The sequence below is a fragment of the Dromaius novaehollandiae genome, chromosome 5, assembly GCF_036370855.1.
Source record: "Dromaius novaehollandiae isolate bDroNov1 chromosome 5, bDroNov1.hap1, whole genome shotgun sequence".
Taxonomy (NCBI): domain Eukaryota; kingdom Metazoa; phylum Chordata; class Aves; order Casuariiformes; family Dromaiidae; genus Dromaius; species Dromaius novaehollandiae.
In genome coordinates, this window is record NC_088102.1 from 44,305,315 (window position 1) to 44,326,901 (window position 21,587).

At 56.1% G+C, this 21,587-nt stretch overlaps 1 protein-coding gene across 7 annotated transcripts in view; it reads left to right on the forward strand.

The window, feature by feature from the left end:
* LARGE2 (LARGE xylosyl- and glucuronyltransferase 2) overlaps positions 1–21,204 on the forward strand; it is a 29,755-nt gene extending 8,551 nt beyond the window's left edge. For 4 of the 7 annotated variants that reach the window (XM_064512636.1, XM_064512639.1, XM_064512643.1 and 1 more), the window contains 14 exons: positions 12,449–12,626; positions 12,980–13,236; positions 13,652–13,734; positions 14,037–14,153; positions 15,234–15,412; positions 15,591–15,695; positions 15,968–16,080; positions 16,196–16,321; positions 16,550–16,705; positions 16,835–16,998; positions 17,824–18,102; positions 18,407–18,553; positions 18,732–18,927; positions 19,061–21,204. In XM_064512636.1, coding sequence (XP_064368706.1) covers positions 12,527–12,626; positions 12,980–13,236; positions 13,652–13,734; positions 14,037–14,153; positions 15,234–15,412; positions 15,591–15,695; positions 15,968–16,080; positions 16,196–16,321; positions 16,550–16,705; positions 16,835–16,998; positions 17,824–18,102; positions 18,407–18,553; positions 18,732–18,927; positions 19,061–19,258 — 2,220 coding nt within the window. In that variant the 5' untranslated portion in view covers positions 12,449–12,526 and the 3' untranslated portion in view covers positions 19,259–21,204. Of the gene's footprint in view, positions 1–7,201; positions 7,298–8,061; positions 8,180–8,763; positions 8,869–12,448; positions 12,627–12,979; positions 13,237–13,651; positions 13,735–14,036; positions 14,154–15,233; positions 15,413–15,590; positions 15,696–15,967; positions 16,081–16,195; positions 16,322–16,549; positions 16,706–16,834; positions 16,999–17,823; positions 18,103–18,406; positions 18,554–18,731; positions 18,928–19,060 lie in introns of those variants that run through there. The other 3 variants (XM_064512638.1, XM_064512640.1, XM_064512641.1) reach the window with 3 other exon arrangements.
* Positions 21,205–21,587: the final 383 nt, after the last annotated feature.

A 21,587-nucleotide genomic window follows, 5' to 3' on the forward strand; every position in this document is an offset into this window, starting at 1 on the left:
CGTCTCCTTCCTCTTCCTCATTGTTCTCCCCCTTCTGGCAATCTCCGTACCTTATGGTTTAATTAAAGAATGGAGTAAAGTGCTTAGACTCCAAAATGTGCAAATTAGGGGTTACTAATCCCTTTCCTCAATGGGTGCTCATTTCCTGCCCGGTCTGTTATCAAACTTCTTTCCCCAGAGTGGAAACTCATGCAAACTCCAGACCTCCACTCTCTCCTTGCTTGCTGTGCAGAGGAAGAAGGGAGAGGAGGAACAGGACAGCCATGGGGGAGGAGGGGAAGTGAGCAGTGGGCTTCTGAAACTCTCAAGGTGGATTTGTAGTCAACACTTCTCCTGCCCTGGATGTTTTTGCTGTTCCAGGAGCAATGTATCAAGGGGTTCTGGTTTCTCTGCTTGCTGTTCATCCACCAGTGCAGTTCTGCCAGTCTGTTTCCAGTGTTGGCCATGGAAACCAGCTAACCACCTTTCTTGTGTTTTGGGTGTTTTTTTTTTTTTTTTTGTTTTGGGTGTTGCCTTCCTATGCAGGTAAACATTCTGGCTGAGGAAGCACCTGCTTTGCTGTGCATGTGTGCTTATATGCTGGATTGTTCAGTTCGGCTTTCCCTGTGTATGTACATCTCTCCCTCTCTTCCTGATTCTGCCCTGCATCCTGATCACCAGTGTATGCCCAAATGAGCTATATTTCAGCTTTGCACTCCTTGTGTTGCTGAAAGCTCATGGCTTCCTACTGAAAGCAGGAGGTTGGTGTCTGGCAATGCTGCTTGAGGACGGAGGTTCACACAAGCTCTCTTCCTCTGTAGAAGCTGAAATCCCTGTATAGGACACATGCTATCAGTCTGAAGGGGAAGACAGAATATCTCCTGTTCCATAGAGGCACCAGCAGCATAAGAGTAGTGAGGATGGGGGTGCAGTGAAAAGGACGAGACCCTTCCTGGGGTAGGAGGGAAATTCAGTGCTGACAGTCACAGGTTAGGCTGAGCTCTTATGCCTCCTTCTTGCTCTTGGCGCAGCGAACAGCTCTTCCTCCAGGGTGGTCAGAGCTATCTGCAAAGTGTAAGCCTCTCTATAGCTCAGGTATCACCACAGATTCATAAAATGCCCAGAGTACCCTGAATGGATGGCAATATTGTTCTGAGCTGTCTGGTTTTTTTAGCAGCGTCCCTCGGGGAAGGGCTGTGCCTGCCCTGAGCCATACTGGTTTGCTATTTATAGTGCGGTTGTTCCATTCCTGTCTGGCTGAGGTCTGCTTTCAGCCTTGCTTGGGCACTGAGGGCATCAGTGCCAGGAATAGCTCTGGGCATGGAGCGGCTGCTCAAACACAGCTTGAGCCAGTCCTTGGTGGAAGGGGCTAGAGCTGTGTCTTTGAGCTCTGGCTGTGGCTCATCCTGAGTGTCAGCCTCCTCTGTGGTGCACCTGCTTTTCATACAGGGGGAAGCAAAGAGAATTGCCCTTCTTTTGTTCTGGCACCCCTCCAAGTGAGGGCCTGGATTCCCTGTGTTGCTGAGGCTGTCAGAATTGAGTATGGCACTGCCAGAGATGGTATCCAGAACAATTGCCCCAGGCCTTGGTGTGATGCACTTGCAAAGAACTGGACGGGTGTTTGCATGAAGAGTCCTGCCCCTTGCATGTCCTTTAACCAGTGGCTGTGACCTCTTGGTTGTGTATCCTGAATTGTTGCCCATAAGGGTGGGTGGACTCCTCTTCAGTGTCGTGCCTGTCCGTCCCTCGCATGGGGCCTAGCTGCTCTCTCCCAAGGCTAGTGCTTCCTGGCATCTGGAGAGCTTGAACAGAGGTCTGAAAAGAGCTCTGTGGTACAGGAAACATCAACACCTTCCTTAGTGCTATTGCTCAAGCAGAGCTGTTCCATCACTTTGGTTTGTGATGCTCTCAGCTTCTCTGGAGAGCAGAGCTGAGCAAATAATTAATTGCTTGATATAGCGCCCAAAATGAAAAGCTGGGGTGGGGGGAGGGAACAGTTTAAGGCACCTTTTATCTTTTATTTTAAATGTAACACAGCTGAATTTGAAACAAAACAATGCAAAATGAGACTTACTGCTTGGAAAACAAAGCATTTTGTTCTTGTCCAAAACCTGTCATGAAGTAGCAAATAGCTCTGGGCTGTCTGGAAACTGCAGTTTTCAATCAATAACTATTTGGCTGAAAACACTTACTAGCTTTTCTGGCGACAATGCACCACAGGCACCTGGGGGCCTGGCTCAGAGCCAAGCCCCCTAGCATCTTCCCAGAGTTGGCAGGGAGGATGGTGTTGTGGCCTCCTATGGGCTTTTCCAAGCAGAGCAGCAGATCCCAGGTGGCTGGAGTCATTTTCCTCCTTTTCACTGTGATTAACTTGATGTTTTGTGTGAGATGATGCAGACTCCACAAGCATCCACAGGGGCTAAGTCTGGTCCGATGTCCTGGGATACAGTCCCTCTTGTCCCATTGGGGAGCAGCTCCTGTTGCAAGTTATTCAGGAATGTTCCAGGGAAGCAGGGTGATCTTTGGGATCTCCTGTCAGTCCCTAGCTGTGTTGATCAGGAGATTCTGCACACTCTTGGGCACAACTGGCTGGAAACTTGAGGTGCCAGTACCTCACATGGCAAAATTCCCACCCCTTTGCCATGTGGCGTGTCACAACTGCATGCTCTACCTGTGCTGATTGATGGCAGGGCTGGAGCTGGAGAGGGACTTGCTGCAGAGTGACTTGGATAGAAGTAAGAGCTCCTGACTGACCACGCTGATGCCTCTCTCGGCTCTGACCCCAGGAACTACCATCTGCCACAAGCCTGCAGCAGTGGAAGTATATCTCAGGAAATGGGTGTGGGGTGAATGGGTATTGATTCCCGGAGCACATCCGGAGACCAGGACGCTGTGAACCTAATGGATCCAGAGCTGCCCATTAGCTGCAGCACAGACGTCAGCAGAAATGCAGATATTAGAAACCTAATCCCATCACAGGGAGGGGAGCTGGCAATTGGCCCAAAAGATGCTCCTCTTCTGTTTCAAGAGGCAGCCTGGATCCTCCTGTCCCTTGTAGTGCAGCTGCACAACGTCCTGGCTTGATTTGCCACCGCCACCCTGTGCCCAGCTGTGCTGACCAGGAAAGTGATGGAGGAGACGTGATCCAGGACAGACACTGTGGCCTCTGTGTCAGGCCTGTGAGTCAAAACCATGCTCCATCTGGCCCAGTGTCCTGTTGCCTACAGTGGCCAAAAGTAGGTGCTGAGAGATGAATCATAAGACATAGCCTGGCTGATTGTGATACTTCACTTGCCAAATATCCTCTGAGGCTCAAGCAATTTGCAATTCAGGGAAGTAAAAGTGAAATTGGTATGTTGGACATGATTCTCCTTTGAGAGTTTGCTAGGTCTCTCACCGGAACATGGCAAGGTCTCGCAGTGGGAGGGGGACACTGAGCAGTTGCGGGAGGGGAGGGGAGGGGGAGGGGGAGGGCACTGAAGCTCTGGGATTGTCCCCATGTGCCAGGACAGAGAAGTTGGAGCAGGGCTGGCATACCCCACAGGGCTGAATGGGGAACAGGGGCTTGGTGGAAAAGCATGACTGGCATGGACCTGCAGGGTGTTAGCAACCACCTCTCCCTTGCCCTGGGCCCGGCACTATGGGCGCAGGCCTGGCTCAGTGCTGAGGGAAGGCCGTCCTCTCCAGAGCAGCAGTGGGGGGCTGGACAGCACTTGGGTAGCGTGGCTTTGTGTTGGCAGGGAGTGATCTGGTAACCCCTCAAGAGGGGATTCTTACCGCTAGCATAGGATGACACCCCAGACAGCAGTGTCCCTACAAGTGTGGCTGAAGACTATGACCAGCTGGCCTCTTCCAGTTTCTCCCTGGGTCTAGCAGGAATGAGAGTGCTTAGGGATTATGTTGGTAGTTGGGCTGAGAGTCTGGATGGCCCCACCTTGTCTTACCTGGGAGCTGTGGCAAAAAAAGGGCACTGCTGCCTAACTTTAAGTATTGCAGGGGTTCTGGTAGACTTAAGTCTCCTGCACAACGCTTGCATACTCCTCTCCTCTCACAAGGCATCTGACTCCATGCCTGCCCTGCAGGGCACTACCTCCAGCTCTGACTCTGCCAAGCAGCTGAACCCAGTGCCTAGTCATGGACTGGGAGACTGACTGTAGTGTTGCTCCACAAAAGCAGGCTGTGGCTCTAGCAGGGCCTCAGGATCAGAGTCCCTGCCAAGAGGAGTTGCTTCCTGATGCATTCCTGGGACTTCAGACATGGAGAGGTAAGCTGTGAGGCTTATTCCCATGTTAGACCTAGTATGAACTTGCTTGTTTCCTCATGTTCTGGGTGAGGAAAGGAAATAGCCTGGTGATGAAAGTCTCTGCTTCAGCCAAGCTGGGAGCTTCAACTAGCACCCTTCAGGGACAGTTGAATCCTCTTCCCCAGGTCTTATGCTTCTACTGGAGAAGAGAATGTAGCTTTTTCTGTGTGACTTTTGTGAAATAAAATGCTGAAGTCTTAGAGCTGTGGAATTGTTTGTAATAATCATCTTATGGGCCTGAGAAGAATCTGATGCACTAGAATGAACCATAACTGAGGCACAGGCTCACTGTTGACCCAGGAAGAGATCCACCTTTCTGATGTTTGCTTTGCAGCTTGGTTGTGCTGAGGGTGGGTGGATACCTTTGTTTTGTTTTACAGCTTGTGTTCATCTGGTTCTGTGGATGCAATTTGATCCCATCTCTTGAATAAGGTGGCTATTTTGTCACAGGTTACTCTTTCCAGTGAAATATGAAAGCGAAATTCCTACTTAAGTTTCATTTATCATAAGACTGGGGGAAGGAGGGGTGGAGTGATAATCCGGAGCATGGGGTTTTAATCCTGTTTTCCTGGCCAAATTCCATTCCGCCTCTGTAAATTCCTGCAGCTGCTCCACTCTGAACTGCTTGTGTGGTATTCACCAGCTGGCATCATCCTCTTCAAGTGGGAGCGTCTCTGATGGGGAAGGGAGGCAAGGGGATGGCCCCTAACTGTAAGCTGCTTGTCGGATGGGTGCTGCAGTACGTGGTTTAAAGGTGACCTGTTGAACAAAAAACTGGCCCATCCCCTCCCATCTCTTTGGAAGAGAAAAAGAAATTGTCCCCAGTTGCCTCTCTTCAAAGTGTGGTGCCTCTTCTCAATTGTCAGTGTTGCTGCATAGCTTTCTTACTTTGGCTGTCAGGCCCTTTTTCACCTCCTGTGAGCCTAGAAAGCTGCTGCATTGTGCTCATGCTGAGGCAGTCTTTTTAAGTAGACCAGCTCTACTGTTGCTGTCTTCCCAGCTCCAAAAATGAGACTTGGGAGAAGGATTTGCAGCTTCTGTTGCTTGCAGCTAGGTGGGACAATGGACAGTGAAGCTCTCCAAAGTCACTGCTCTCAAGTGACCTGGAGTTTACTGGAGACAGCCAGGCCACCCCTTTGCTTGTAATGCCTGGGGGGCAGTGATGGGGGGGCAGTAAGCCTTGAGCTGTCCCTGCCTATGCCGCTTGTGGCTGCTGTCCTGTCACTCATAGGCAGTCTTGCTGTGACCCAGCATCCCCTGTGTGGACGCATAAGTAGCTCCGGGGGCTAGAACCGGCTCTCGCCCCAGCCCCGTGATGGGCCCCCTCCCAGTGACAGGCTCTCACCCTGCAGGTCTGTGGGAAAACAGGGCTGTTCCCTCTTGTGCTGGGGGAGGGCAGCTCAAGCCATGGAAAAGCTCCCTGTGCCAGGCTTCCCTAAACATTAACTGCTCACCTGACAGTCACTGGGTCAGTCAGAGAAGAGGCCAGCCTGGTGAGGGGCCCTCCTGCAAAAAGAGGGGATCTCGGGGAAGCAGGGTGCCAGCATGGGGACAGCCCTGGGAAGAGAGGCCAGGGCAGGCAAGATGGTTGCACTGCTCCAGAAGTGGAGGACACTTGTGCATGGTGGGGCATCTGGCAGGTAGCAAGCTTTGAGCTCCTGCGCAAGCCTCAGCAAGTGTACCTGGCTTTCCGCTGCCCCCCCTTCTCTTTTCAGTGGGAGTGACCAGGGTTTCTTTCTGCCTTTGTCCTGCAGTGCCCTGCGATGTCTGTGAGTGGAAATGGGCCCTGGCCGTGGGCTCTCTCCAGGCCCTCAGAAGGGAGAGGTGGAGAGATGACCTCTCCAGCTCTGCCCGGGCCTGGCTCCAGTCCAGCGGCCTCTTTGTGCCACCCCAAGGTGGGAGGCCTCACTCTCAGCATGACCTACTGTTTGTGCAGCTGCCCAGCTCTGCTGGAATGACACTCCCCTGTCCTCTGGCTTCTGCCTTGTCACTGGAGGCGGGGGGAGTTCAGGCATGAAGTGTTTGAGGGCACACCAGAGTCCTGCCTGCCTTTTCCCAGGTGGCTGCTGTGAGCCTCTCGCAGCAGGAGACTGGGCTTGGGTACCCAGGAGCTTTTTTTGTCTTATTTGTCATGTTCCTGATCCCTGCTGAAGCAGGAGCTGTGCAGCTCTCCTGCAGCCAGGCCTCAGGGAGAGCATGGTTGGGAGCAATGGGGGGAGGAATGATAACCTGCTGCGAACAGCACTTCTGCCCTGCATCCTTGTGCTGGGGTCAGTAATGGAGAATGGCAGTATTGGGAAACCTCTCATCTTACTGCTGGCAACGCTTGTCTGGCGGGAGCAAGGAGACTGAGGAGGGAGGGCAAAAAGGGCGAGTGCTGTGGCTGGAGGACTGGCTAGAGCCTGAGGAAGGTGCGAGTGCTGCGTGGAAGCCAGCATGCCCTCCTGCCCTGCGCCAGCCCCTGTGACCTTTCCCTGCGCTTCTGCCTGCTTGTACATCCCACTGTGCGAGCAAGGCCCTTCCACCCAGGGATGGCTCAGCTTAGTGCAGCCACTGGTACCCGGTGTTTCCCTCGTCTGGGGGCCATTTCCAGCCTTGCCCTCCACTTGCTGTTCCTTTAACATTGCACAGGGGAGGAGAGGCTGTGTAACTCCCTTCTTACTTGCCATCTTCTCCCTACAGGTATAAATATCCTAAAACTCCTCTGCCTTGCCTGTGCTCCCCCAGCAGCCTCTCAGCTCTTGGCCCTGGCAGGACTGGTAAGGGCCTGGCTGTGTCTTGCTGCACTGGGCCTGGCGTTGGTTCCTGGGGATGGAGCCTTTGGGTCCTCACTTGCTGGAGCAGGCAAGATAGGGAGGCAAGAAAAAGCGTGCAAAGAGGCGGCTGGGGTCAGCTGTAGCAGACAGTGTTCTCCTCCAGAGCAGAACTCGTCAAGCTGGCGGCAGGAGGCTGTGGGAGGTCTCATACGGCTACTGCTGGAGCCTGATTCCTGCTGTGCTTCTCCCAGGAGTGTGGGTAAGCTCTCCCTGTGTGGCTGCTGCCTTCAGTGCTTTAGCTTGAGGCTGGAACATTCATTACATGATGGATAGTGTGGGGCAGTGACAGTACAGGTCTCAGGGGCTGAACTCCATCACACCCCCTGAGTGGTGATGGGGGAAGCTCCTGCTTTGGGGTGCTGCTGGCTCAGAGAACTGGGGTAGCCCGGGGGTTTCCCTTCCTTGTCCAAGTTGGGCTGGGCAGAAAGTTGCTGTTAAGGAGCAACTACCTGCTCTAACTGGGGCTCTGCAAGGACAAGCAAGAGCTGCCCAGGCAGGAGGTAAATGATTTCTGCAGTGCTTGGGTGGAGACCCAGCCTGCCCTGGCCTTGCAGCTCAGGGGCTGTGTTTGAAGGCTCTGCTCCGTCTTTGCAAGGCAGGTCTGTGCTTGCTGCCACAGCTCGTCCTTTGATTACAGAGGTGGGGGGCAATTTGCCTTTCATCTAAATTGCCGTGCAGGCGGTTGCATCCTAATTCCTCTGCCTGCTACTGGTTGCCTCCTCTTCCCACCACGCCCTGCCTTCTCCAGGCATCCTCCCAGCAGGCTCCTGAAAGGCCGAGGGAGGCAGGGAGGGCCGGGAGCTCCTCCTTCTGCTGTATCCCTGGGCAGGAGCCTGCCTTTCCTGGCCCTGGGGCCAGGAAGGGGTGGGGGGGAGCTGCTGCAGGTAGAGGCAGTCTCTGCATAGTTAGCATTCCCAGCCCTGGCCTCCTCACTCCTCCTGTTGCCATCCCTTCCCTAGGACAGCCCTGCTAGCGCCCTGAGCAGGTCTGCACAACAGGTTTTCCTCCTGTGCTCTTTGGGGAGCCCCACTCTCCTGGACTGATGGGGCTGGAGCTCTCCTGCCCTGGTACTGGTCAATAGGTAGGCAGCCCTTTCCTTTTTGTACCTACGGTGGTGTTTGGGCCCTTTGCAGCTCAGGGCTGTCAGCAGAGGCTATCACTTGGACCACGGGCAGTATTGCCCCTCTCTAAGTAGCAGGGAAATCTGCCAAAGCTGGGCAACCCCCACCCCACCCTCCCTTGCATCTCCTGCCCAGGCTGGCCGTGCACCCCTCTCTGCCAGCCGAGGGGAGACCAGGAGGGCTCTGCTGTCTTCCCCCTGCAACTCAACATCCCCCATGTGGACAAATCCTCCTGCACCTCCCTTGGGGAAGGAGGAAGCAGGTGCTGTGTGTGTGGGGGGGTAAATAATCCTAATGCCTTCCCTTATCCCAGCAAAAGAGGCCAGGGAGCAGGAAGGGAGCTGGAGGGAGGGCAGATTCCTCCTGATTGACTTTGGGCAACTCCATGCCCCTGGCACTGGGGGCTCTTGAGTAGAAAGTGAATTTAATCTCTTGTTTTGTTTGTTCTTTCTTCCTCCGTAAGGGGGGCCAGCACAGGGTGTGCCGGGGGAGCTTGGGTTTGAGAGTGGGGAGGAGGGGGGGAAGTGTCAGATTTGAAAGGGAGGAGTAAAAGGGAGGACTGGGAAAGGCAGAGCCAGGAGGGAGCAGCGGCAGTGGGCTGTGAGCCGGCTCAGGAGGAACGCGGGGAGGAGGAAAAGGGGAAAGGCAGGTAAGGAAATTGCCTCCTTGGGAGGCAGGTGAGAGGCCAGGTGAGGGGGAGAAGGGATGACGGGAGGAGTGGCGGGGTGCTGTGGAGGGGATGGAGCCCTTGAGTGCCTCCGGGAGTGTCTTTGCCACCTGGCCTGCTGTTGCTTCTGGTCCCATCCTGTCCCTGAAAGCCACCGTCCCTGTAGTGTGCCCTTGTGTTCACATGCAGACCGCGGACAGAGACCACCATCCCTGCCAAGGGCTCCTCTTGGCACCACAGACAAGCAGGGCAGAGAGGCACCGGGTGCGAGTGGGAGCCCGGAGGTGCTGCTCGGCACTCCCACCTTGTCCTGCTGAGGTCCCTTTCCTGTGGTTGGCTTCTCAGACTGCTCGGTGCCTGCTGACCTCCCTTGTCTTGCCTCACCTCTGCCTTTCGTGTAGCGAGCCTGATGCAGTGTTTGGGGGACCCTGGCCGCACAGGAGGGGTAGAGGTCTCTCAGTGGGCTGGGAAGGGAGAAGAGCTGGCAGCAGTGCGAGTGCATAGACCTGGTGTGTGCAGAGAGCTCTGAAGGGTTCAGGCACCTCTCCTGGGTCCAGCATGGCTCCTGGCCGGGACAGCTGAGCCTGGCACGGTCCAAGTGTTATCTCCCTCTTCCCTGCTGTTCCAGTGCTTTGTCTGCCCTATAGACCGTAGAAGTGGGACATGGCCCAGCCTTGGTTGCAGAAAGCAGTGCTGCAGACAGGACCCCTTCCCTGCCAGAGAAGAAGGCGCAGCTCCTGCACAGGAGCTCCTGCCTGCCGCGTGCTCCTTGCTCAGTGTCTGGGCACACAGGGTCTGAGTGTGTGTTTTCTACGAGTTGCACATGAGTTAGCCTGTTGTGTTTGCTCGGCATGGTCCTTGGGCTCTGCGCTTGCTGCCATGCAGGCTTTGCAGCAGCCTGACGCCCCTGAGCAAGCTGTGTATTACAGCAGCCGTACTCCCTTAGGTTGGCCTTGCTGCAGCCAAATCCTGTGGGGTCCAAGCCTGGCTGCAGGCAGCTCAGTGCCAAGGCTATTGCTGCATGTCCCTTGTTCCTGGTGCACTTGTGACTGGCCCTACAGTGGGCAATTCCCCGCTGTGGGCAGGCATTTCCACCCTTGCCCCAGGCTACCTGGTGCCTAAGGGCACGCTGGGTGATCTGGCCCTTGGTGTCCTCCCAGGCTGCCTGTCTCGAGCTGCAGGCCTCAGCGGCCCCCTTGGGCATCTGCACATCAATGGGCTCAGGCTCTGTGCGCGAGGGGGGGCAGCCCCTAATCCGGCCCATTCATTCGAATGGCAGTGCAGGCTTTTGTTGATCCTCCAGATGTTGCCTGGAGGTCAGGGGCTCAGTCTCCTGCTGCGGCAAGCAGGGACGAGGAGAGAGGCCAGCCTGCTAGGAAGAGGTTGGTGTTTCTTGCTTTGTGGGATTTATGTCTTCCCTGCGCACCTGGCTTTTCGAGGATCTCAGGGCAGGGGTTTCTGGAGATGATCTTTGTCCCCTGGGTTGGCTTCCTCCTGTCCTGGGAGAGGACAGACAGTATGTATCTCTGCCACTTTTTTCTCCACATAAAAAGGACCAAGTTGGGCATGGGGGACTGGAGCCCTGTACAGCCAGGGCACAGGTGTTGCCAGCCAGCTGTGGCGCCTCCTCCAAGGCAGCGTTGGCAGGAGCCTGCCTGCCCGAGGTCCCAGCTCATCGGGGCCGGGCCCAGGGAACAAAGCGGGGGAACACAGAGCTCTCCCTGGGCTCACGCGCGGCTCCCCATGTGAAGCGAAAACCCCCTCTCCGGTCGGTTGGGAAGCGCCCCGCAGCCGCTGAGGAATGCAGCACGCATGGCTGGAGCGGCCAGGCCGGGCAGCCAGCTTTGTGTGCCACGGCGGGGGAGCTGGTGGCAAGGGGAGGGGAGGGCAGGGCACACGGGGGGCGTCGCGTGGGCATCTCCGCCTGCTGCAGCAGCTGGGGGAGCAGATCCCAGCATGGGGTCCCTGCGGGGGAGAGGGGGGAGGGGATCAAGCCTTGTTTGCTGCTGGTTGCTGAGTTTTGAGCTCCCTCTCCTCTCCAAAGCAGATGTTTTTTATGGGCTCCTCCCTTGACTTGTTGCTAGCACATCTCTTATGGCTGAGTTGCCTGCTTCCCACATGTGCACCCATCCCACGACAGGGTTAGCTGCAGTAGGTGCCACCTTGTTCCTATATATAGCTGGAGGCCCTACAGCTTCCCCCAGTGGGATGCGGCCAGGGCTGATGCATGGCAGCTGTGTAAATGGGGAGCAGCATTTCTGTGCAGTGTATGCCTTGCCGTTCACTGTCTCTCAGTGCTTTGCAGCAGCGTGACTGTTGCTGCTGGGAACTGCCATGCTGCCAGCCAAAGCAATCGCAGCGTAATGGTTCCCAGCAGCAGCAGTTGCATTACTGTCATAGTAGGGCGACCTGGAGGTGAAGTTCAGGCTGTGGAGGCATTTTCCTCAATCCCTCCTAAAACCATGACCGTGCTTTGATCTGGTCCTCAGGGGAGAGCTCTTGGTCTGTGAAGTGTACTGTCCCTCCCAGGAGAGGCTGGCTTGCACCGACGCTGTTGCCCAACTCTTTCTTCTGCAGCCCCTGGGTTTCCAGTCATCCCTTCTGCAGAGCCAAGCAGCCACCTTGGCACGTGTGCCCAATGGGTCCACTCCCAGCCCCAGAGGAGGCTGTGTTCACCATCTCTGCCTTAGGCATGCCCGGAGCTGCGTGTCCCTTTAAGCCAGCAATGCTGGGGAAGGGAGTTTCACCGAACCATTCACAATCTCTCCAGCCCAACACCAAAGTTTGCAAGGGCAGGTAGTTTTTCTCAGCCAAGTGAGCAGAGGGGGAGGTACTTGGCCAGCAGGAGATCTAGGTAAGGCACATTGCAGGAGAGTTTTCCCCCTAGCCCCAAGCCAGCCAGCTGGAGGGTTGGGAAGGGAGCCAGTGTGCTGAACTCTGGCTACTTGCTTATCTGCGCGTGGGCTGTGCTGCCTGGGCAGCACAGCATGCTGAGCCTAGCCATGTCCTTGAGGTCTGTATTTCAGGAGCAGTCCCAGCCCCTTCTGCCTCTGGAGGTGGGGGAGGGATCTGCTCTCCATCTCAAGGGCAGGCTGCATTAACCATCAGGTGACTGGCCACCCAGCTCAGCAGGGATGCCTCCAGCATGGGGCAGTGGGACAGGACAGCATCTTTCCTTCCCCAAGAACTCTTCTCTCTCTCCCCTTGGGCTGTGAGACAGCAAGGAACAGAGCTGGAGTGAAATTGCTTTTGGGGAACTCATTCCCTCCTCCTGCATTTGAGGTTCCCTCCACAAAGACTGTGTGGCCTGAGCAGGGTGCTGGGGCAGGCCCTGGGACAGGTAGGAGAGTCCTGGCTGGGAGAGGTTGCTGGGCGCAGTTGCTGGAGAGGTTGTTGTGCCTGTCCCGTAGCTACACTAGCACAGCCGGTGTCCTGAAGTGAGCAAGGAGACAGAGATATCCTGCCTGGGGGGCATCCTGCTCAGCGAGAGAGGAGAAGGACTTGTTGTGGGATGGCAGGCAGGTTGGTGACTCTTGCACTCTGCTTGTTTCCCGGCTCGCAGGCTCTAGGATGCTGGGACCAGCTGGGCTAGGCCTGCCCACGTGATCCTCGGCGCCCTGCTCCCCACTGCCAGCCCACCATGTTGTGTTCCTGGCGTGTGAAGCTGAAGCTGCTACTTGCCACGGTGACCCTGGCCATCCTCCTCTCCTGGCTCTACCTCTTTGTGGGCAGCCTTGAATGTGAGTAGGGCAGACCAGGACTCCTGGCTTATTCTCCCAGCCATGTCCCTTTTGGAGCAAGGGAAGCTCCCCAAGACGGGGTGGGAAGGAGAGGCCAAGGCCTTGGGGTGGCTGCTCTGTGGCTATGCAATTCCCTGTGGATGTATTTGACCTCCAGATTTCCATGGATATCCCTGGGGCCTGGGGGATCAGAGCTCTGAGTGTCTGACACACACAGGGTGTCCCAGGACCTCTCAGCTCAAATCTGGGGCTCTGCCCCTCTCTCCACACCCGGTGCCACCAAGCTGAACTCTGCTCTGGGGGTTTCTCTTTGCTGCACCCCGTTGCATCCCCTGCTCTGTGTGCCTCCGCAGATGGCCGCCTCCTCTTGCTGCCACCGTGCCTGGGTGAGCAGCCGAGTCGGGACATGGAGCGCGAGGCGCTGGCGTCGCAGGTGCGCAGGGTGGAGGAGGAGAACCAGCAGCTCCGCCTGCAGCTCAGCCAGGTGCAGGCAGATGGCAGCGACGGCAGCCCACAGTGGGGGGCCTCCACCGAGGACGGGGACCCCCCCAGGGGTGAGAGGAGCAACCACACAGCCTGCCCCAAGCAGCGGACGGTGCACAAGTGCGAGGTGGGTGGGCAACATTGGTGCAGTGGCACAATGAGGATATTGGATGGGAAGTCGAGGTCTTGGCCAAGCACAGGCATGCCTGTAAGTCCAACCTGCCTGGCACTGCTTACCCAGTGCTCTGGCCACAGTGGACCTCACTCTGGCTCTCTGTGGTGCTCAGTGGGACAAGGGCAGTGTCTGAGAGCATCTTGCTTCTCAGGAGGGTGAGACCTGACAGGAAAGGGGCAGCAGCCAGACTCCTGGGCCCTGCTCTGATCTGGGGGATGCCTGCCTCTCTCTCTCTCTCTGGATCTCCATTTCCTCAGGGGAAGGGCTGGGTTATGGAGTCTCTTCCCATAGGGTGGTCTGAGGGATGATCTGACAGGCCCTTGTGTAAGGCTCCAGTCTCAAAGAAGTGTCATTTGTCTCTGGACAGCTCCTGCACGTCGCAATTGTGTGTGCTGGACACAATGCAAGCCGGGATGTGGTCACCCTGGTGAAATCCATCCTCTTCCACAGGTAACGGGGATGTGCTATGCCAGAGGCCCACTGGTTTGCAGTTCCCAGATGAGCTGTTGCAGACTGCAGAGGAGGCTGTGCTGCAGGAGAGATCTGCCCCTCCTGTGTCACTGCTGCTGAGGCTTAGAGGGCCAGAGGGAGGATTTGTTTCCCCTTGAGGATGATTTTTCTCCGTGTGCCTCCTCAGCTGCTGTCTGTCCCCCTGGCAGGGTTGGGGGAAGGGGAGGCAGGGACCATGTCCCTCTGAGGTGGCTGTTTCCTGCTGCTATGGTGCTGAGCACTGCTGCACTTGCACTTGGCAGGAAAAACCCCCTTCACTTTCACCTCATCACGGACTCGGTGGCTCACCAGATCCTCCAGACGCTCTTCCAGTCCTGGATGGTGCCCTCCGTCCACGTCAGCTTCTACAATGCCGAGGACTTGAAGGCAGGCACTCAACCCCCTGCCACCCTCTCCCTCTCCCCCCTTTCTTTCCCAACTCAGTGCTTGAAAGGCTGAGAGGGGCCAGGAGAGCAGCAGAGGAGGGCTTTGTGGGAGGGGGGCTATTAACTCTTCTGCTGCTGGTCCCTCGCTTGCCTGCTCCCCTTTCTGGACTTGTTGCTGTCCAGCTGAGAAGGGAGGTGCCAGGCTGGCTCTGGGGGTGGGGGAGGCCCCTTGCGAGTAGTACTGTCTCCGCAGTGAAGCTGGGCATGTGGATCCCCCACTGAGCCCTGAAACACCAGGGTGAAGGCAGGGAGTGGTGATGGTGACTGGGGTCTGGTGTGATCAGGGGAAGAATTAGGCTGGGGTGAGAACAAAGGAGGAGACACAGCCAGCAAATGTGTGGCAGGCCTAGAGAGAGTGGTATGTGGCTACCCACGATGCAGCCGGAGGAGATGCTCCAAGCCTGGCTGCCCTGCAGGAAAGACTGAGGAAGCAGAGGGGGCAGGCTGGGAGGGCAAGAGGAGATCAGGCTGTCACCTTTGTCCCCTCTGAACCACCATGAGACTGGAGGGACTTCAAGCAGGGCAGTGAGTGCTGCTGCGGAGAGATGACAGGATGCCCCAGATAGAGTGGTTTAAGTGAGGTGCTCTGACAGGGAGGCTGGGGAAGGGTCTTGCAGGGGGGATGCAGGAAAAGGGCTATTCCAGCACCCAGGCAATGCAGACATTGCAGGCAGAGGAAGGAGCCTGTGTGCTCCCTCGTGGCAGCTGCTGGGCTGTGCAGGGTCTCTGGCACTGGTTGTGGCAGCTGGGAGATGGGAGCACATGCAATTTGCTGGGGGCATCTTGCTTCCACCTGGGTTTGAAACAGGGTTCTGGGGCCTTACCTGGCCTGGGAACTCAGGTCTGGCCCTGTGCTAGGCCCTGGGGAGCTTGCAGAGAAGGTGCTGGCACTGGGCTTGGGCAGCAGGCATGTCCCTTGCTGGCCTCCTCTGTGTGGGGGTGCTGGGCATGTGCAGCTGTCCTGCCCAGGCAGGTTGACAGCATGGCTGTACCCCAGTCCTGAGGCTGTGTCACCTTGCAGCCAGAGGTGTCATGGATCCCCAACAAGCACTACTCCGGCATCTATGGCCTGATGAAGCTGATGCTTACCAAGGCGCTGCCCTCCAACCTCTCCAAGGTCATCGTCTTGGACACCGACATTACCTTTGCCACTGACATCGCTGAGCTCTGGGCCATCTTTGGGAAGTTCTCCGGTGAGGGCAGACCACCCCTGGGAACCACTGTGGCTGTGGCAGGGCCCCGGGCCTTGTGAGCCTGCTGCTCCCTCAGGGTGGGAGTCCCAGTCTGTCACAACACCTATGCAGTGGTTTTGCTGGGAGCCCCCAAACCTGTGACAAGATAAGCCATGTTCATGTCCCTCTCTTTCTTCAGACAAGCAGGTAATTGGGCTGGTAGAGAACCAAAGTGATTGGTATTTGGGCAACCTCTGGAAGAACCACAAACCGTGGCCTGCTCTGGGACGTGGCTTCAACACGGGTGAGCGTGGGGCTGCTGGGATGGGGGTACAAGCACCCTGACAGTGCATCCAGCTGAGGCAGGTTTGGTGAGGGGGGAGGCTGGGCAGGGCTGAGGTGAGGCAGGAGTATCTGTGTGGGTGCAAAGGGCTGCTGCTGCATCTTAGGGGATCATGTGGGTGGGCACCCAGAACAAATGTCTCGGAAGCTGAGGGTATGTGGACTGATGTGCTTCAGCTCTGTACTGGCTGGGTGCCCCCTCAGTAACCCAGTGCCCTCTTTGCTGGCGCCCAGGAGTGATCCTGCTGCTGCTGGACCGCCTGCGTCGCCTGGGCTGGGAGCAGATGTGGCGGCTGACGGCGGAGCGGGAGCTCATGAGCATGCTCTCCACCTCACTGGCCGATCAGGTAACAGTCCCTTCTCCAGGGCGGTCAGCCTTGGTGCATTCCTATACTGTTGCCAGCATGTGGGGGCTGTGGTGCCTTCCTTGGCCACCTGTGTACTCATCTGCCTCTCTCCTAGGACATCTTTAATGCAGTGATCAAGCAGGACCCAGCCCTGGTGTACCGGCTCCCGTGCTTCTGGAACGTGCAGCTCTCTGATCACACCCGCTCAGAGCAATGCTACACTGAGGTCTCAGATCTCAAGGTGAGTGGGTTTCACCTGCCTCTGTGTGGGGGAGAAATCGGAGATTCCCCCATTAGGGGCCCTGTGCTCTCCCTGCTAGGTGCTCCTGCCCTGCAGGGAGCTGGGTGGAAGGCCTGAAGGATGGAGCACATATTGGAGGTCTGGGGGAGCCAGCGTTGGGCCTAGGGGCTTGGGGAGCATTGGTTGCTGCTGACTTCCCCTCCATGGAGTGACCTGCGCTGCCCCCAGGTGATCCACTGGAACTCACCCAAGAAGCTGCGGGTGAAGAACAAGCATGTGGAGTTCTTCCGCAACCTCTACCTGACCTTCCTGGAGTACGATGGGAACCTGTTGCGCAGGGAGCTCTTCGGCTGTGCCAGCCTCCCCAGCCCTCCCAGCGATCAGGTGAGGGCAATTGCAGCTCTGCTCCCAACCCCAGAGCGTGGCCTGGGCAGGGGCAGAAGGTGCCCCCAGGCAGCTCTCCCCTGGCTCACCCTGTGTCTCCTTTCCTGCCTCACCTTTGTGGCATTGCAGCTGCAGCAGGCACTGGAGGAGTTGGACGAGGACGATCCCTGCTATGATTTCCGCCGGCAGCACCTCACAGAGCACCGTGTCCACCTATTCTTCCTGCAGTATGAGTTCCCGGCCCTTACTGACCCCACCGATGTCACCCTCGTGGCCCAGCTCTCCATGGACAGGTACTTGCCAGTGGGACTTGTGGGATGACTGCTTCTCCCCTCCATTGCCTCTGGGGTAACTCCACAGCTCAGGAGCTGCCTGGAATCTCTGATGTGGGTTCATCACTGTCAGAGCTTTGCAGTGAAGAGTAACACCCCATGTTGGGAGCAGCAGTTGTCCCCCACACCCGTCTCCAAACTGGTCTCGGCCAGTACATGGCTCCCTGACAGGCTCCCAGTTTTGGGTTCGGGTTCTGCTCCTTACCCATCAGGCAGCAAGGACAATCCTGTTGCTGTGAATCTTCTATTTCTCTCTGCTGGGAGTTGGAAGCCTCATCTCTACTGCAGATTACTTTTTTGCATCAGACAAAGATGCTCCCCAGCTTTAGCAAGCTGCTGGTGACTTCAGCACTGTTGGCGGTATATATCAGACCCCATCTTACAGCCATGTCACCACCTTCTCACAGCGCTTCCTCTCAATTCCCTGTAGTTCTGTCAGGTTGCAGCTCTTGGAGCTGAGCTGTCCTGAAGGGTGAGTGTTTGGAAGCAGGTGAAAACAACCAAATTCAGCATTTAAGCAGGTTCTTCCCAGAGACTTTGGTGAAGAGCTACTGAGACCTGTTTTAACTCGGTCCCAACAGAAGCCGAGGGATGTAGGGAACTTGCGGTAGAATTCAGGCCCACCTAGCTGTGATGAACATAGTGCCTTGCAGTGATTTGCCCAGAGGAATCAGTCTGGGCTTGTGAGGAGGATTGTGGGGGACTATTTCAAGCCATTGCACACTTGATTTGGCCAAGTTCCTACAGGGCAGGGCTCCTGCTCACACAGTGCCCTCTGCTTTGCAGGTTACAGATGTTGGAGGCCATCTGCAAACATTGGGCCGGCCCCATCAGCCTGGCATTGTACATGTCAGATGCAGAGGCCCAGCAGTTCCTTCGCTACGCCCAGGCCTCAGAGGTGCTGAGTGCCCGCCGAAATGTCGCTTATCACATTGTCTACAAGGAGGGGCAGTTCTACCCCATCAACCTCCTGCGCAACGTGGCCTTGGCCAACACGCAGACGCCATATGTCTTTCTGACTGACATTGACTTCCTGCCTATGTATGGCCTCTACGATTACCTCAGGTATGGCCTTCCCTAGCCAGCTGTCACTCAATCTGCTGGGCTCCCTGGGCAGCAAAACTCAGCCTACAGAAACTGTTTCCTTTGTGTTCAGTCTTGCTTTTGCCAGACACCAGTGGATGGGGAAGGAGCTGTGGCTGTGAGGGGTTCCCTATGCCTCCTGTGCCAGTGTGGCACCGTACAAAGGGTCTAAACCCTGTTTATACCCTCTTGCAGCTGTGGGCTGGGTGCAGGGGCTGAGGACGGGGGCTGTGGCCACAGTTTGTAGCTCTCCCAGCGAGGTCTCACACTCTTCCTCCCACCACAGGAACTCTATCCAACAGCTGGAGCTGCTCCACAGGAAGGCAGCTCTCATTGTGCCAGCATTTGAGACACTGCACTATCGCCTGACCTTCCCCAAATCCAAAGCAGAGCTGCTCTCCATGCTGGACATGGGCTCTCTCTACACCTTCAGGTAGGGACTGGAGCTGCCCCACCATCCAGCAGGGCTGTCACACCCGACAGAAGCCAGCTTTATGGCCTTGTGTCTCGTGGATGTGGTACAGCCAGGTCAGAGCATCTCCTGCATCCTCTGCCTGTCTGTGGGAGCTGCCACTTTTCCCTGGATGTTTCATTTCCATCCTTCTTCACAGGTACCATGTGTGGCCAAAAGGCCATGCCCCAACTGACTATGCCAAGTGGCGGACGGCCACCGTGCCATACCGTGTTGCATGGCAGCCAGACTTTGAGCCTTACGTTGTAGTGAGGCAAGACTGCCCTAAGTATGACCAGAGGTTCGTGGGCTTTGGCTGGAACAAGGTGTCCCACATCATGGAGTTGGATGCGCAGGTGGGTGAGGAGCTGCTCCTGGCACGGTGGGAGTGGAGGTGCTGGGGGGAGGTCCTGGGTGGGCAGTGAAGTGTTGGTAACACCAAGCTGGTGTTACTGTCACCAGAGGTGATGGATGCCACTCTGCCCTCAGGAGTATGAGCTGCTGGTCCTGCCCAATGCCTTCATGATCCACATGCCCCATGCCCCCAGCTTCGACATCTCCAAGTTTCGCCTGAGCGCAGGGTACCGGGGCTGCCTCCAGACACTGCGGGAGGAGTTCCATCAGGACCTGTCGCGGAAGTACGGGGCTGCTGCGCTCAAATACCTCACTGCTGAGAGGAGCCTGTGATGCCCAGGGACAGCAGGTGCAGGGCACTAGCAGCAAGCTGCAGAGGAGAGGGCACAGGGCCTCCTGCCTGCCCTGGCCAACCTCCATAGTCTTGCTTGAGGAAACCGAGCTGGCAGCACAGCCTCTCCAGCCCAAGAATGGGATGCTTGTAGTTAAGATGGAAGATGCCAGCTGTGAGAACAGGAGGAGGCCTGTGGATCAAACTGCCACAGTGTGGGTCAGAGCAGCAGCCTCCCTGTGTTATAGCATGGGGGAACCTTCTCCAATGCCAGGGACCAGGGGGATGTGTCTCCTTTGTCCCATTGCCGGGGCCCTTGGACAAGGTTAGTGTACTGGTGCTAGGGCTCTTCTACAGGTTCCCTGCAATGTTATTCCCAGCCTCAGACATCTCCCCAGTAGGAAGTTTTAGCTAATGTGGATTTACAGCCTTTGCTGGCTCACCTCTGCCTGGGGCCTGGCTCCTTCAGGCTCCTGGGAGTTGTACATGGGAGCTGTCCTGCTCTACTTGGTTCTGCCTCCTCCTGTTCTGTGGTCTCTGTTCCCAGTTCTCTGCACTCTACCTCTGGAGCCTTGGTGAGTGGGACAAGGGGATGTAGAACATCATTTTGCACCCTTTGTGGAGCAGGCTCAGAAAAAGAGCTCAGAAAAAAGGGAGGTAGGGCCAGAGATTACCAGGAGTTGTGGAGTCCTGGCTCAAGCCAGGACCAAGGCTGGCTGGTAAACAGGGTGAGATACTGTTTCTCCTTGCCCCTGTAGAGGCAAAATCTCCAATGAGGCTGGTCCAGTACTGGTGTTACGAGTGCAAAGATGGGCTATATCTGACTTCCCTGGTAGCCAACTCCAGAAAAAGGTCTGCATGTCTCTGCAGGAAGCAGCTATGCCTGTGACAGGCACTATTTGGGGGCCAACAGTGCCCAGCATGGCATGGCTGTGAACCAAGCGTGGCCACAGCAGTGCTCATATAGGCAGAGTATCTGTCCCTATCTTCATGGCACAGCACTGGTCCAGAAGGTTATACAGAGAGTTTTTGTACAAGACACCAGTCAGCTGCTCATCACTGTGCTCAGTTTTGGCACTATAAAGTCCCAGCTTTATTTAAATGAAAGCAAGGTGATGTGTTGTTGGGCTGACTGACGCCACCAAGCGCTGTCCATCCATGCAGGCATGAGAAGGCTCTGTGCAGGCAGGGTCCAGCTTCACCCTGCTTGTGGCTACAGGTTGCTGCTGCAGGCTCAGGCAGTGGTCAGGAGCTGGGCTTTGTAACACGTTCAGCCTCTGCTTCTGGCCCATTGCAGAGCTGACCTTGGATGATCTTTCAGCTCTGGGTGACCACTGTGGGACAAACCACCAAGCCCCTGAAGCCACAGGTATGGGTGAAAATGCGTGGTGGTGGGCCAGAGAAACTCCTTGCAGAGGACCACCCTGAGCCTCCCTGACGCCTGGAAACACAAGACATTGTCACTGACAATCAGGGCTGTGGTTGACACTGGAAGAGATTGTAGCTGAGTGCTGTAGCTGGATCCCTGCGCTGGGAGCAGCTTGGCTAGGCACTGTTCCACAGCTATCGCAACACTGGAGCACAGAGGACGCATTGCTTTCCTCACGCTATTTAAATTATTTAATATGGTTCTCATAAGATGTAAATGATAAGGGTGTATTGGGTTTTTTTTTTTTTTTAATCCTTTCTTCCTCCCGGATGATTCTGCTGGTGGCCCTGGAGGATCTCCAGGCCAGTTGCTGCTGCAGTCTCTGCTGTTCTCTTCTTAGCATTATTCTGATCTGCAAGAGCCAGCTCTGTGCAGGTGTGAAGACTTCCGTCCATGGTGGGAATGGCTAGGAGGAGCCATACACATTGTATTGTATGGAAGGGGCACAAGCGCCTCTTGCTTTTTTTCCTCTCTTTTTAATTTAATTTTTAAATTAAAGCTTTTTTATTCTTTTTCAAATCCTTGTTAAAACTGCGTCATTATTAACTTTTTTCTATTGCAAGCTGCAAATGTCCCCTGGAGGAGCTGTTTCGCTGAAGGGGAGACAGTGGTAGCCCGAGCCTTGGTTGCAGAAAGCACATCTGGTCCTTCCTCTGCCTGTTGTGTTTGAAACTTTTGTCCTCTGTAGCTGGTGCAGTGGGAGGGTTGTGGAGAAGGGAGCAGCAGGTGCTAGAAGAAATGCCAGTGTCCCCAAGCAGCAGGTGAGCCATTCTCCTTCTAGCTCAAAAAGAGGTTCATGGACACCCACTAACATCAGATCAAATCCACCACAGGTACAGCTACAGGGGTGCAGCCTGGGTGGAGGTGCAGTCCTGCCTCCAGAACTACCACCCTTCAAAGGG